The sequence below is a fragment of the Labrus bergylta genome, chromosome 7 (genome assembly GCF_963930695.1).
Source record: "Labrus bergylta chromosome 7, fLabBer1.1, whole genome shotgun sequence".
Classification (NCBI taxonomy): Eukaryota; Metazoa; Chordata; class Actinopteri; order Labriformes; family Labridae; genus Labrus; species Labrus bergylta.
This window is the reverse complement of record NC_089201.1, coordinates 31,765,040-31,780,666: the sequence shown is the minus strand read 5'-3', so window position 1 is coordinate 31,780,666 and position 15,627 is coordinate 31,765,040. Positions and strand designations below refer to the sequence as shown.

At 41.7% G+C, this 15,627-nt stretch overlaps 2 protein-coding genes across 2 annotated transcripts in view; both read right to left on the bottom strand.

Moving 5' to 3' along the window:
• The window catches only part of LOC136179606 (NLR family CARD domain-containing protein 3-like), a 360,535-nt gene that overhangs the window by 216,943 nt on the left and 127,965 nt on the right, over window positions 1–15,627 (bottom strand). The gene's annotated exons all lie outside the window — the stretch shown is intronic.
• LOC136179618 (NLR family CARD domain-containing protein 3-like) lies at window positions 4,542–13,685 on the bottom strand. Its single transcript, XM_065956457.1, has 3 exons — window positions 13,502–13,685; window positions 8,367–8,440; window positions 4,542–8,092 (listed from the first exon to the last, which is right to left on the bottom strand). Exons 1-3 carry the CDS (start codon window positions 13,630–13,632, stop codon window positions 6,258–6,260), a joined length of 2,040 nt encoding a protein of 679 aa, XP_065812529.1. The 5' UTR covers window positions 13,633–13,685; the 3' UTR covers window positions 4,542–6,257.

Genomic DNA, 15,627 nt, shown 5'->3' with positions numbered 1-15,627 from the left:
AAAAATGTATTGTGATATACTTTGTACAGTGTATAATGAATTGGTAAGGAGGACTTACAGGGGGGCTGCCAGTGGCTGTGTTTGCCTGCAGCCAAATTAATTTAATTTAAATTGTTTTTGAATTAAGTGTTTTGTTTTGTTTTAATTAATGTTTTGTAAAAGAAGGGCAGATATTATAAGATTAATCTTCTTTCTGCTTCTTTTCATTCAAAATTTGAGATTTTATGTTTGTTTGCTTTTCTTAACTCCATTGTTTTTTTTAATGAAATAAAATTGACAAATAAATAAATAAATAAATAACATTGGTGAACATATATGCCCCACCGGAGAGTTATAAGGAATTTTTCAAATCCTTATTTGATATAATAGCAGTAAAAGCAGAAGGTATATGCAAATGTGGAGGTGATCTCAACATAATAATGGACTATGACATGGACACGACCAGTGTGAAGAGAAATAAGAACTCTACAACAAAGATGGTTACAAATGAGTGGGAGGAAATGTTTTTTTTTGATTTATGGAGAGACCTGCATCCTCAGCAAAGAGACTTCAGTCATTACTCATCAACGCATTCTGTCCACTCCAGGATTGATTATTTTTTTATGCAAAAAGAAAATAGAGATATAACACAAGAATGTCAGATTGGAGTGGCAGATGTTTCTGATCATAGTGCAGTTTACCTAAAGATACTCCTGAATTGTAGACAGAGAAATACAATATGGAGGCTAAATGTGGGAATACTTAATAACAAATCAGTTGTCGAGCAAATCAGAGCTGAAATAAAGACTTGGAGGAAAATAATAATGGTGAGACAAACCCAGCAATATTATGGGATGCATTAAAAGCAGTAATAAGGGGGAAATTGATCGCAATCACAAGCAACCTCAAGAAAGAGAGAGAAAAACAATACAACATATATGTAACCGAACTAAAACAATTAGAACAAAAGCATAAAGGAAAAACTGACCAAAAAATACAACAGCGAATGAAAGAGGTGAGCAAAAAAATAGAGGATTTGCTTCATTTTGAAGCAGAGACAAAAGCGAGATATCTAAAACAAAGTTATTATGAAACAGGCCCAAAAGCTGTGAAATTATTAGCTAGACGATTACGAAAACAACAGGCCGAAATTACTGTCAATAAACTGCATGATCCAAAAACAAACCAATTAAAATACGAACCAGGAGAAATTGAAAAGATCTTCAGAGATTACTACAAGGATCTTTACACTCAACAATCTACCTCAAATCAAAACGACATTAGAACATTCCTTGACTCCTTGGAGTTACCCTCAATAGATACAATGCAGAATCAACACATAACAGAACAGATAACCACAGAGGAAATCCTGAAAACCATAGGAAGACTAAAACCAAATGAGGCACCTGGAAGTGATGGATTTCCATCCGAGTGGGACGAAAAATTGTCTCCATTATTACAAACTACTTTTAATTGGATCATGGCTGTAAACATTGTACCTCCCACCTGGAAGGAAGCAATAATCATAGTACTCCACAAACCCCAAAAAGATAAGGACTACTGCCAAAACTATAGACCAATATGGATTTGAAATGTTGATGATAAGATGTATACGTCAATAATATCAAACACACTCCAAACATTTGTAGCAGACCTGATAGATGAAGACCAGACAGGGTTTGTAGGGGGAAGACAGACACAAGACAATGTTAGAAGGACATTACACATCATACACAGAATACACAAAGAAAATGTACCTGTGGCTTTGATCAGCCTAGATGCTGAAAAAGCATTTGATAGAGTCAATTGGGAATCTTTATATTTAACATTGGAGAGGTTTAGATTTAATGAAAAATCTATTCAATGCATTAAATCCATCTATACTGCACCCACGGCGAGAGTAAAGGTTAACGGTTCTCTCTCTGATAGATTCCAACTTGAGAGAGGAACTAGACAGGGTTGCTGTCTTAGCCCGACTCTATTCGCTCTGTATATCGAACCATTAGCCCAAATGATCAGGCAAGACAATTCAATAACTGGAATAGAATTTAATAAACAAAAACACATAATTGGTTTGTTTGCTGATGATGTCATGATCTACATAAAGGACCCTGTGAACATGTTTATGCAACTTGTGGAAATTCTAGAAAAATTCAGTTTGTACTCTGAGTACAAAATAAATGTACTTAAAGGTATACTTCACCCATTTGCATTTAGCTTTGTATCATTAGAAACCTGGTAGTATTTTTGAATGGTCGTGCATCCCGCCCTCATTTTCGTGTTCATTCGTGTTCACGGCGGAGCCTGGCCCCTGGGAGCTCGGCCGCCGTGAGCTGGCCGCGACACAAGACCGGCCTGTCGGCAGTAACCGTCTCGCGGCTATATTGCCGCCGACGGCCACTGCCAGCTCAGCAGCCGAGACATAAGGCCTGCCTGTCGGTGAGGACGAGGAGCCGGGGCCGGCTCGAGCTGGGGCGGACTGGTAGTGTCGGTGCTCTCACTGTTTGCCTATGAACACAGACATAGAGTCTGTTTTCTGCCAGGAATTTCCAAGATCAATTCTGGAAGAAATCTCTGAATCAGTTGAGGAAACGTCCTCATGTGTTTAAGTAAATAAATCTGTAAATGTTTTTATTACTATATTTCTCCTGCTATACTGTATATTTTGAAGAAACTGTGTCGATCGAATTTCCCTCTGGGATTAATAAAGTATTTCTGATTCTGAACTAGAGGACCTTAGTGGGAGTGGCCTGCGGCCTTTTCACGACCAAGAAGGCACCAACTTCAAAATGTTTTTCACATTTCTACTACATATATGACCCAATGTCAATACAGATTCATGTTTCAATGGGTGAAGTATCCCTTTAGACTCAAGTTCTCATGTTTAACTGCTCACCAAACCAAAAACTTAAAGAATTCAGAAGAAACTGGGAAGCAAGATCACTAAAATACCTTGGTATAAATATAACCAAAAACTTATCAAAACTATATCAAAGTAATTATGGACAGATAGACAGCAATATAAGGAAAGACATTGAAAGATGGTCCACCTATCCACTGGGGCTCCATGAGAGGATAAGTGTGGTGAAAATGAACATATTACCATGTTTGATGTATTTATTTCTATAAATGCTGAGAAAATAGTTCAAAGTGCCCCGTTTATTTAATTTTCGTATCATGATATCAACCTTTACGTTGTTCATTATACATAGGTTTTAATACAATTTGGGGAAAGTGAAACGTATGAAACCTGCTGTCGGGCCGGATACGGTCCGCGGGCCGTATGTTTGACAACCCTGCCCTAAGATAAGAGTAAGGGAAAAAAAAGACGATTGTCTGCAACGAAAAGTGAATAAAGTAAACATCTGTAATATTTATTCTAGTTATAGAGAAGACATTCAATCAAAGAGTCTTCAATTTAAACTTTCCTTTGACAGCTTCAGAATCTCAGTGTCACAAACATCTCAGACAAAACAAGTGTTTGACTTTATTTTTTCGTCTGATGGTTGAAATTGGAATGATTGTTTTTCTTTGTTTAATTATTCATAATTTATCTAAAAATCAGCTGTTCAGGTGGTAAAGAGTGAACTACACACAACGTTATTTTTTTTATATATTTAGGTTTAAAATGTAAAGCTTTAAATTGCTACCACTCTGTGGATGAAACCACAGAAGAAGAAAATGGACTTCAGCATTAGGATCCTCAGTGTGGATCATTTGATTATCAGCCTGAACTCTTCAGTTTAGTTTCACATCATATGAATCTGAACAGAGAAATTAAACCTGTTGTCTTACCTCAGAGTCTCCAGTCTACAGTTTGGACTCTTCAGTCCAGAACACAGCAGCTTCACTCCTGAATCCTGCAGCTCGTTGTGACTCAGGTCCAGCTCTCTCAGATGGGAGGGGTTGGACTTCAGAGCTGAGGCCACGACTTCACAGTGAGTCTCTGACAGTCCACAGTGAAAAAACCTGTCATGACATTAATGGTACATAATATGTTATTTAAAGGAATGTCTTAATATTTTGACAAATTGTGTTTTTCACATCACAGGTGTGTGTGTGTGTGTGTGTGTGTGTGTGTGTGTGTGTGTGTCTGTCTGTCTGTCTGTGTGTGTGTGTGTCTCTGTGTGTGTGTGTGTGTGTGTCTCTGTGTGTGTGTGTGTGTGTGTCTGTCTGTGTGTGTGTGTGTGTGTCTGTGTGTGTGTCTGTGTGTGTGTCTCTGTGTGTGTGTGTCTCTGTGTGTGTGTGTGTGTGTATGTGTGTGTGTGTGTGTGTGTGTGTGTGTCTGTGTGTGTGTGTGTGTGTGTGTCTCTGTGTGTGTGTGTGTGTGTGTCTCTGTGTGTGTGTGTGTGTGTGTCTGTCTGTGTGTGTGTGTGTGTCTGTGTGTGTGTCTGTGTGTGTGTCTCTGTGTGTGTGTGTCTCTGTGTGTGTGTGTGTGTGTATGTGTGTGTGTGTGTGTGTGTGTGTGTGTCTGTGTGTGTGTGTGTGTGTGTGTCTGTGTGTGTCTCTGTGTGTGTGTGTGTGTGTGTGTGTGTGTGTGTGTCTCTGTGTGTGTGTGTCTGTGTGTGTGTCTCTGTGTGTGTGTCTCTCTGTGTGTGTGTGTGTGTGTGTGTGTGTGTCTGTGTGTGTGTGTGTGTGTGTGTGTGTGTGTGTGTGTGTGTGTGTGTGTGTGTGTGTGTGTGTGTCTCCGTGATGCTCCGTCATGAAGACAGCAGAGAGAGGAGCAGGGAAAAGTAGCTGCAGCTACATCAAATGTGTTTAATACTTGTAGCCTAGTTTTAAATAAAGTATAGCATAGTTAAACATGAATGATGGTAAAACATTTAGCCCTCTGAAATTTACTCGCCAACAAGAAAATCTACACGTTTGGTGTTAATTTCAGACCCTGAGTATACGTCATTACATCATACATAATATCAAATCAAGACTTATAGTATTCAAGTAATAGACTATTAATGACAGAAATGTTTCAACATTTAAAGAAAATACTGACATGCTCTTTGTCTCGCTTTTTAACAGAGAAAAAAGTTTATTTTAGATCTTCAAGTTTACTATTTGGAGGCTGGAACGAGTTTTCATTGTAGCCATGTAGGCTAACTCATTTAGCTGCAATCTGCTCATAGAGTCAGAGCAGAACAAACAGCAGACCGGGGACTCAACTTATGTTGTTTTATTGTCACAAATCACTCTGTTACGTTACTTTTATTTACCCCTAACCCCCCGTTACATGCTCAACTTTGTCAAAGCTAACTAGAGAAAGAAATCTTGTTTTTGAAACTTATAGCAAATGAATTGTTCTCAGATGGATTCTTGTTTTGAGTTTGTAAAGTTGTAATAAAGGGGCAGTTAAGAGACGAGCAAGAAGGTTGTGACAACAAACAACATCAATTGAGTCCCCAGTCTGCTGACACGACTTCCTTTAAAAAAAATAAAAGTGAACATAATACCTTACTAACACTATTAAATGTACTGGAACAAATGTGTGTAAAACAAAAACTAAATGTATTATTTTGTCCGGTTTACTTTTTTCTCCACCCGGCCACCTTCTGTCTGTAACGTGATGTAAGGTATTACTGTTGGTAACTTCAGTAATCATGTCACTTTTACTAAACAGTTATCTGGTTAATGGTGTTACTTTAAGTTCTTCTACTGTCAGTGTTGCTCCCCCGACCTGGCCTAGTGGTGCCAGAGAAGAAGTTTCTGGATGTAAATACAAAGAAGCAACACAGTTTAGAACTTGCCTCTTTGGGGTATTATGCTCCTCACAAGCGCTATGCGCCCTCTAGTGACCTGATTGAGGATTGCAATAACATAGTAACAAGTTCAGTGCGCTGGAATTCGGCTCTAAATAGCTATTTTAGACACATAAACATAAAAAGATATATTGGGGTCTCTTTTTAACTCAATACATTTGTTCTGTACTTTCACTAGATCATGAACCTTTTGACTGTCCCAATGACTTTTAACACAATTTTTAGTTTTAGACGAAACACATTTGAATGACTTATATACACGTTTTGTTAACCCTTTACATCAGCATAAAGTGAGGACAGAAAAACTAATCAAATGTCCCTTTCCACGCACGCTAACACAACTCGTCAGACTTTAATCTGGTGACGTTGGCTCGAGTCCATGAAGGAGGAAAACAAAAATGTCCGAGCGGTTTAAATCAAGACAAAGAAAAATATATTCTTGATTTACTTAATAGACCGTGAGCAGGAGTTAACCTTTAAATCAGCATTCAACATTATCCCAGTCTTTGGTTAATGGGGTCGTAATTAGGGCTGCTGCAGTGATCCAAGGTGGCTCAATAGTGCGGTGTGAGGTATTATCGCACGCAGCATGTAGGCCAGAGCAGAGCAGTGGATATCAGAGAGTTCTTCTAATCTGTTCTCTGACTTCAGGAACTCTTGGATCTCCTGATGGACTGAGAGGTCGTTCATCTCTGTCAGACAGTGGAAGATGTTGATGCTTCTGTCAGGAGAGATACCTTTACTGTTCATCTCCTTCAGGTTGTTGATGACTCTCTGGATCATTTCTGGACTGTTGTCTCTCCGACCCAGCAGGCCTCCTAAGAGTCTCTGGTTGGACTCCAGAGAGAGGCCATGAAGGAAGCGAACAAACAGGTCCAGGTGACCATTTTTACTTTTCAGGGATTTCTCCATGGCACTCCTCAGGAAGTCATTCAGGGATGAGTCATCACTTTCAGGAGTTTGACAAATGATGTTTTTGTCTTTAAGGAAAGCCTTCACTACACCTGTGTTCCTGTTTGTCAAACAGTGGAACATGTAGACTCCAGCCAGGAACTCCTGAACGCTCAGATGAACAAAGCAGTAGACTGTTTTCTGGAGGATCACACACTCTGTTTTGAAGATCTCTGTACAAACTCCTGAGTACACCGAGGCCTCTGTGACATCAAGACCACAACGCTCCAGGTCTTCTGTATAGAACATGATGTTTCCATCCTCCAGATGTTCAAACGCCAGCCTCCCCAGCTTCAGAAGAACTTCCCCATCAGCCTCCATCAGCTCATGTGGACTTGTCTCACGTCCCTCATCATACTTGTGCTTCTTCCTCTTTGTCTGAACCAGCAGGAAGTGTGAGTACATGTCAGTCAGGGTCTTGGGCAGCTCTCCTCTCTGCTCTCTGCTCATCATGTGATCCAGAACTGTGGCAGTGATCCAGCAGAAGACCGGGATCAGACACATGATGCGGAGGCTCCTGGATGTCTTGATGTGTGAGATGATTCTGCTGGACAGATCTTCATCATCACTGAACCTCTTCCTGAAGTACTCCTCCTTCTGGGAGTCAGTGAAGCCTCGTACTTCAGTTACCCTGTCAACACATGAAGGAGGGATCTGATTGGCTGCTGCAGGTCGAGAAGTTATCCAGATGAGAGCTGAGGGGAGCAGATTCCCCTTGATCAGGTTTGTCAACAGTGTGTTTAACGGTGATTTCTTTGTGATATCAGACACAACCTCACTGTTTTTGAAGTCCAACGACGGTCTGCTTTCATCCAGGCCGTCAAAGATGAACAATAGTTTACAGACAGCGAGCGTCTCTGCTGTGACCTTCTGTAATGTTGGATGGAAAACACGGAGCAGCTTAAGAAGACTGTACTCCTTATCTCTGATCAAGTTCAGCTCCCTGAATGAAAGCAGGATCACCAGACTGAGGTCTTGGTTCTCTGAGCCCTCTGCCCAGTCCAGAGTGAACTTCTGCACTGAGAAGGTTTTTCCAACACCAGCGACGCCGTTTGTCAGAACCACTCTGATGGGTTTCTGTTGGTCGGGTTGAGCTTCTGTCTTTTGGTTCTGTTGGTCGGGTTGAGCTTCTGTCTTTTGGTTCTGTTGGTCGGGTAAGGCTTTAAAGATGTCCTGACACTTGATTGGAGTCTCATGGAGGGTCTTCTTTTTAGAGTCTGTCTCAAGCTGTCTCACCTCATGTTGGGTGTTCACCTCTTCACTCTGTCCCTCTGTGATGTAGAGCTCAGTGTAGATACTGTTGAGGAGGGTTCTACTTCCTGTTTCATCACTTCCTTTAGTCACATGTTCACATCTCTTCCTCAGACTGGTCTTAAGTTCATCTGTAACCTCCTGCAGACCTCTATCTACTGAAAGAGAAGAAACATATCCTGAGACTGGATTTATAAAATGATCAAATAAACAATTTTCATTATTACAAATTAAGCACACAACACAAAAATATCCGTGTAATAAATGTGTGCTGCTACAAGAGAAATAAAATATACTGAATATAAACTGACAGCAAGAATCAGATAAAATGTAAATGTTTCATTTAACTATATATCAATGAAAATACTAACTGCTTTGTCTTGTTTTTAGACACAATGACTTCAGTCTTACTTATTACAGTGCTGCACTTACTGGATATCTGCAGTCCTCGTTCTCCATACTGGGGAAAGGAGGACTCTCCTGATGAAGTAGACCCCTTTGTTATTCTGTGGAGATAAGGGAAATCATAAAGCTGCGAAAACTGAGACTGACATTTAGAAACCAGTGGTGGACTAAATCAAATAAAGCCCCAAAAAGCAGTGTTTTAAAAAGGTGTGCCATGTCCTCCTCAGTGAGCATGTGCAGAAGTCTGTCTGTGTAACCATAGAGTCTACCATCTGAGTCCAATAACTGACCTACAAGTGTGATGTTATTTTCAACCAGTTTTCAAAAAACAGGGATTCATTTTTGTAGAGAATGTCCTTATTGTTCCAGATGTAATATCTGTGTGGAGAGAAGTTATGTTTCAAGATGAGAGACCAAGTCAAGAGTATCTGTTTATGGAAGTTGGATAGTTTGATTGGGATTTTACTGATATTATAGTTGCACAGTAATAAAATTCAAGGCCACCAACTTTAGAAAAAACATCATTAGGAATCATATTCCATAGAGATGTTGGGTTATTTAAAAAGGTCTCAGCCTGTTCACTTTGAATGTTAAGAGCTGTGAAGTCTAAAAAGTTCAAGCAACATATAATCAAATCTGTTGGTTACATTTTAGTCAACATCCAAAGATAGAGCCGGATTAGTGAGTCTGGAAATGTCCTCAGCTTTTGAGAGCAAGGTCCTTCGTCTCAGAGATAAATCTCTTTGTAAACAAGAGTTTTATCAATGATGGATTCAAATTTAAGGTGCACCTTATATTTTGCTCCTTGGTGATAACCACTCTCAGGTATGTGACCTGGTCATTCACTGGATTATTACAAATATGGTGAACATTATGATGGGCCACGCAGGCTTAGGACAGTCAAACAATGGACTTGGGCCTGCACCTCTGTGAGAAGCCTCATTTGAGTGATTCACTGAGATCACAAAGAGGCCTAAAAGGACTCTTTATCCCAGAATCCCATGCGGGGATAAAAGAGAAAAAGGAAATCCCAAATTTAAAGGGTAACTAAACCTCATATTTTCAGCTGTAGTGCTCTACCCTGGAATTAAAAAAAATGCATTTAGAATGTCAATGTATTAGGCATGCAACAATTCTCAATAAATAATGAACCTTTCCATACGACATCCACGGTTCAACACTGACTTGTGAATTGCGGTTTTAACGGTTTGGCATTTAACTAGTTTCCGTGCATTGTATTTCTCTCTAAATTGGCTCTGTCTGTGTGTGTCTGTGTGTGCCTGTGAGTCAGCGCGCAGGGATGAGGAAACCAGACTTGGCCCACGTGGGGTCTAACAGTGTGGGCTCAACAGAGTGTAGCTGACGGACTCAGAGCGTAGAGGGAGCAAGGAGGAGCAGTTCATGAAAACAGACACTTTTTTAGAACTTTATCTATTGTGAACGTACAAAAGTAGGAACATAGATTAAATACATGAACCCCAAAAAGGGCAGAATATGGACTCTTTAATAGCCAATCACCACACGCTAAAGTTTTGGTGACGCTGACAACAACATTACTTTTAGCATGGCGAGGAGCAGCGAGGAGCAGCGAGGAGCAGGGAGGAGCAGAGAGGAGCAGCGAGGAGCAGAGAGGAGCAGCGAGGAGCAGGGAGGAGCAGGGAGGAGCAGCGAGGAGCAGGGAGGAGCAGCGAGGAGCAGGGAGGAGCAGGGAGGAGCAGCGAGGAGCAGAGAGGAGCAGCGAGGAGCAGGGAGGAGCAGGGAGGAGCAGCGAGGAGCAGGGAGGAGCAGAGAGGAGCAGCGAGGAGCAGCGAGGAGCAGCGAGGAGCAGGGAGGAGCAGGGAGGAGCAGGGAGGAGCAGCGAGGAGCAGGGAGGAGCAGGGAGGAGCAGGGAGGAGCAGCGAGGAGCAGGGAGGAGCAGCGAGGAGCAGGGAGGAGCAGAGAGGAGCAGGGAGGAGCGGCGAGGAGCGGCGAGGAGCGGCGAGGAGCGGCGAGGAGCGGCGAGGAGCAGGGAGGAGCGGCGAGGAGCAGGGAGGAGCAGGGAGGAGCGGCGAGGAGCAGGGAGGAGCGGCGAGGAGCAGGGAGGAGCAGGGAGGAGCGGCGAGGAGCAGAGAGGAGCAGCGAGGAGCAGCGAGGAGCAGGGAGGAGCAGGGAGGAGCGGCGAGGAGCGGCGAGGAGCAGCCAGGCCCGGAGTGGCTAATCGGGAGAACCGGGACAATTCCCGGTGGGCCGGGCTGCCTGAAGGGCCGGTACAGTGACAGTCTATAGATCATACAGGCTGCAGTCATTGCTCAAGTAGCGTCTCACTACAGACCAGTTTCTGATAGTGTGGAGCACTAAACATGTAGAGCGCAGTGTTTCCCACTCGTCCAGGTATATTAACCACCACAAACGGCCTTTTTCTGAAAGCCTCTCTCCCTCATTATGTCAAAAACATGCATTAAAAGATAACTGTGGGTCCGCGAACGTGAGAGGGAGAGAGAGAGAGAGAGCTATACGGGTGAGCGAGAGTCGGGGAACGTGCCATTACGCATATAAGTGGACGGACAAGAAAGAAAAAGTGAAATTGATCATGTGCTCTACAGTTTCCATGTTAACCAGTGAAGTATGTGAACTACATGGCAGGCTGCTGTCTGTTAACTAACTGATGTCTGTCAACATCAACTGAGTGCTCCTCTGTCTGCACATCACCCTCACTGCTCTTATTAAAAACTCTAAACTGCTCATAAACCGTCTGAACCTTCAGTGTGACGTTTGATGTCTTTTGAAATGTTCTTAAATGGTTTGATCTGCTGTTAATACTCCAAATATTTACAATACTGAACATTACAAGAATAAGAGAGGAGCCATAATCGTAACTAAAAGAGAAATATGACAGTGTGCCACCAATGCACTTTTTTGTTGACATTCATTGAGCTAATTGTAGTTTACTTCATGTTCAAATCTAATCTGACTTTGCAATAGGCTGAAAGGAGAGCACCTGAATTTGTTTCGCTTCAAAGTCAAATAAATAGTTTTAAAATGAAAAAAGTAGCTCTCTTTCTAAATCCCTTGATGTTCTGTAAAATGTGCCTAAAACACTGGAAACATTTTAACGGCCCGGCCCGTCAGAACCGAACCGTGAACCGTGACCAATAAACCGAGGTACGTATTGAACCGTGGGCTGACCGTATTGTTGCATCCCTACAATGTATCAACTTGGAGAGGGAGGGGGGCAGGGGGGTAAACTCGCCCACTCACTTCTTGGCGCCGTTATCAGCCGCAACATGATACAATGTTTGCCCCACACACACAAATAAAAACAGTAGCGGTAGGTTTAGCTAGGTTATTTAGCCATGAGCGACGACTCCGTAAGCAGCAATGGCACGTGTGCCACAGAAATGTCATTTGAAGTCAAAGACTTCTCTCCTCCAGAGTCTCCTGTAGACTCTCAAATAGAGCACGAACACGGACTTCCAGATCCGTATCGTATTGACCCGTTAGTAGGGGCAGTGAGAGCAGAGACAGCTGATGACGAGGACGGTGAGGTGCAGGAGAGGATGGGGGACATTTCTGAATGGTACACGAGGCCCCCTGGAGGATTTATGGCTTTTACATTTTAGACAAATAACCCCTGTTATACGAGCAGAGTATGTCTGTCTGTGAACGGCTCAGTGCGCATGTGTGTGGGTGGGGGGGGCGAGTGAGGAGAGAGAGAGAACGAGGAGAGGCACGTTATGATGCCGGGGACCGGAGCAGAATAAGCAGGAGAAATCAGAGTCACGAGGCTTTAATAGGTTTGGTGACGTAGTAATTCACTCCTACGTAGTACTGTACTCCACACAGCCGTTAGAGTTTTTCAAACAGAAGGGCAGACACTCTGCACATTTCTAACACAATATTTAGAATTTCAATACTTTGTACTCAAATGTGGAGATTGGGACTTGGATTGATCCATAACACTACTTAATACTCAGATACAGAGGTTTAGAGCTGAACAAAGTGGTTTTAGGGTTTAGTTACTCTTTAAAATAAAATGTTGGTGAGAAGAGGGAAACAGGAAGAAATAAACATCAATGTTGAAATTCTTTAGAATGCAGAAGCTGTGAATGTTCAGTTTTGTTTAAATAGGCAACAATATAGTTTAATCATGGTGTTTCCTGCTGTCATTCCAAACATATTAACATGTGTGGAGAATAATGTGATCTGTATGCCTTCTTTGATTGAGCCTATGTCTCCTCCTAACTTCAATAACAGCAGTCTGTTGTGTGTAACACTGGTCTCCTGGGTTAGCACGTTCTTTTCAAAGGTGTTAAATTCAGACACCGTCACAATCACCTCAGTTTTTGTCAGGCTTGGTAAATCACAATGCGTGTACTAATTTAACTTGTTTGCATTTTCTCCTTTCTAGGACAGAAACGCCCCATATTGAATATTCATTAAGTCAAACGTACTAAATGGACAATGCGTGTTTTGTTCATATGAAAGATTCAATCCTCACTGCGCGCCGTTAGTAGATCAGTTAACACATTTTTTGCTGGTGGTATCAAGTTTGCACACGTTTTAAGACACACAAACCTTTAGTAAATCAGACCCAATGAATGGGGATGGTTTTTTAATCACGTCTGGTCGCACACAGTGATGGTGACTTCTGCACCCGCGGTAATGATGGCTCATGTGTCAACATTTTATACTGGTATATTAGTTACACCTTTGTATAAGACCCAGACAACTTTTAAGATGAAAAAAAAACAGGTATTAAAAGTGCATCTTACACCGGATGTTACGGTACTTCAGTAAAAAAAAAAAAAGATCTCATTGTGTAGTCATGTTAAAAAAATAAAAAAAGACAAACAAAGAGTGGACACAACAGAAAAAATGATTGAAAGAAAACGATCACAGCAGATCTCACTAAACTTCAGGATCAGTTTAAAAGACTTCCTGCAGAATCACAGAGAAGACGACTAGATACACAACCAAAGAGTCAATACTGAAATCATATTATCTTATCTATAAACATATAATACATATATATAATCCTTAGTATGTTGTTATGAGTTCAGTGACTTTCTCTGTATGATCACTGTGTGCAGGTTGATGATTAAAAACAAGAAAATCAACACATTATGGTGTTCAGGACTCTTTTTTTAGCTTGACAGTTTGATGATTAAAAAAAGTTCTCTTACTGTGGATCTGAGGGTCCTGGTTCATTACTGAAGTTTAGAGGAGGATTTTTAGACCAGTCACTCTTCATAGAGAGACAGCTGGACAGAGGAGACTCTGCTCTGTCCTCCTCTTTGTCTCCTCGATCACTCATCTTCTGATCTCCAGATTGATCAGAGGACAATAAAAGACGTTCATGCAGGTAAAACAACCTGAGGACAAAATAACAAACAGGTGAGACACAAGCAGGAAAAATGTGAAAGACGGAGATGGTCAAGTGTCCACATCTCATTACCTGATGTGATCCTTCATTTGATTTTCTCTTCCTTCCTGTCTGCCTAAGTACCTGATGCAGCACCTCAGTGCAGTTTTTTTTGATCCTAACATGATTTGTCCGTCTGATCTGCCCTGAATAATGCCAATAACAAGACATTGAGTCTTAAACTTTAAACATTAAACTAACATGTTAGTATTTAACAGCAACCATGACCTTTAGGACATTTGTACAACTAGAAGTGTATAAAACAGGGTTGGAAATCAGCACTCGTCACATACGGGTGTCTTTTTGCAGTGGCGGGTGATTTTGCTCAACCTACCGACCACAGTGGCAGAGCGAGGGTCACAATGGTGCTCTATATGCTGGAATGGCTTTGCTTGGTGTAACATGATTAACAGAGCACAGACTAGCATCTCTTTAACAGCGGGTCAACCAGCTTCAGGTGTGTTTAAACTGACGCCTCGCTGTCTCAAGTCCAACATGATAAAAAGAAGAGCGCTGTGGCGTTGATTTGGGCTCAAAGGAGCAGCTGTAAATACTATAACTTTGTCTTGGGCTCAAAGTGCTGCACACATTCAGCGGCCTCACAGTAGAATCCATAAAAACAATAGAAAAACACATCGACATGTCAACAGAAAAGTACAGACCCATGTATAAAACACAACATATATTGCACATTACCCATATAGAGAAAAAGATATCAAAATATAAAAGCATGTAAGAACATCATGACGCCATGATGTTTCTGCTGTAAATGTCCAATGATGAAATGGTGAAACAGACAGTGGCTTATCTTAGAATTTATTGGGCCGAGGTCAGACAACAGCAACAGAACACAAATGGCTGACAAACTTTTCATGTTAACGGTCCTGTTATATTCTGTTAGCTGGTACAGCCTACAAATTCTTTTACCATTTGGGAAGACTTCTAAAAGGCTAGAGAGGTGACATTACCTTCACTTGAAACTGTCAGATATCTACATTCAAGTCATTTAAGCTCACAACATACACTCGGCTCCTCTCCAAAAATAGATCTGCTGCTATGAGAGTCTTACACAAACTGTTACATCCACACAGACCTAAACCAATGACCCTTAGATGGTCGACAGATTTAAAATGATATATCCACAAAATGATTCAAGTGAATGATTATGTGAAAATAAATACTAACAGGCACAACCCGTACAGCAGGCTTAGATTTAAAGTGAACAGAGATTACAGTACCACGCTGACATCCAGCTGAAATACAAAACTAATGTAGTTCAGCTTCCTGGGCGCTAAAACGCCCTCGGTGTCAGCTGTTTTTAGTCACTGCACTCAAACGCTATCAGTTGAAAGACGTTCAACTTTGAGAACAGCGCCACGCTGATCAATGTCACTTCTCCCTCACCGACCAATCAAACTCAAGAAGGGGCGGGACTTCTGATATCAGATTTGTCAATAAGAAAGCGATGGCGGAGGAGACGCTGGTCTGACTCGTCTTCTGGAGGGAACAGTTTGCAGGTGTAGAGCTGCTGCTGACATCAGGACATGACTCCTTTACATCGTCCTCATGTTTTCTTGGTGATATTTATTTGATTTCAAGAAAATATGAAACACATGGAGCTAAAACACACCTTACGGACATTACAGAGGGAAGCACAAGTTCACTTTTGTAATCTAGCAACAAGGAGCGCTGGTGAGAAGCGCTCTGAAACAAAGGTTGTGAACACGATATAACACGCATTCTATTTCAAGCTCTTCACACTAAAAGTTCCTGGTTTAAATAGGTTTTATTGTGAAGCAGCTACATTAAAAAATGGGATATTTTTCAACAGAAGCAGATGACTGTAACTCAGACGTTTGAAATACAAACGCAGAGGAAAGGAACCTG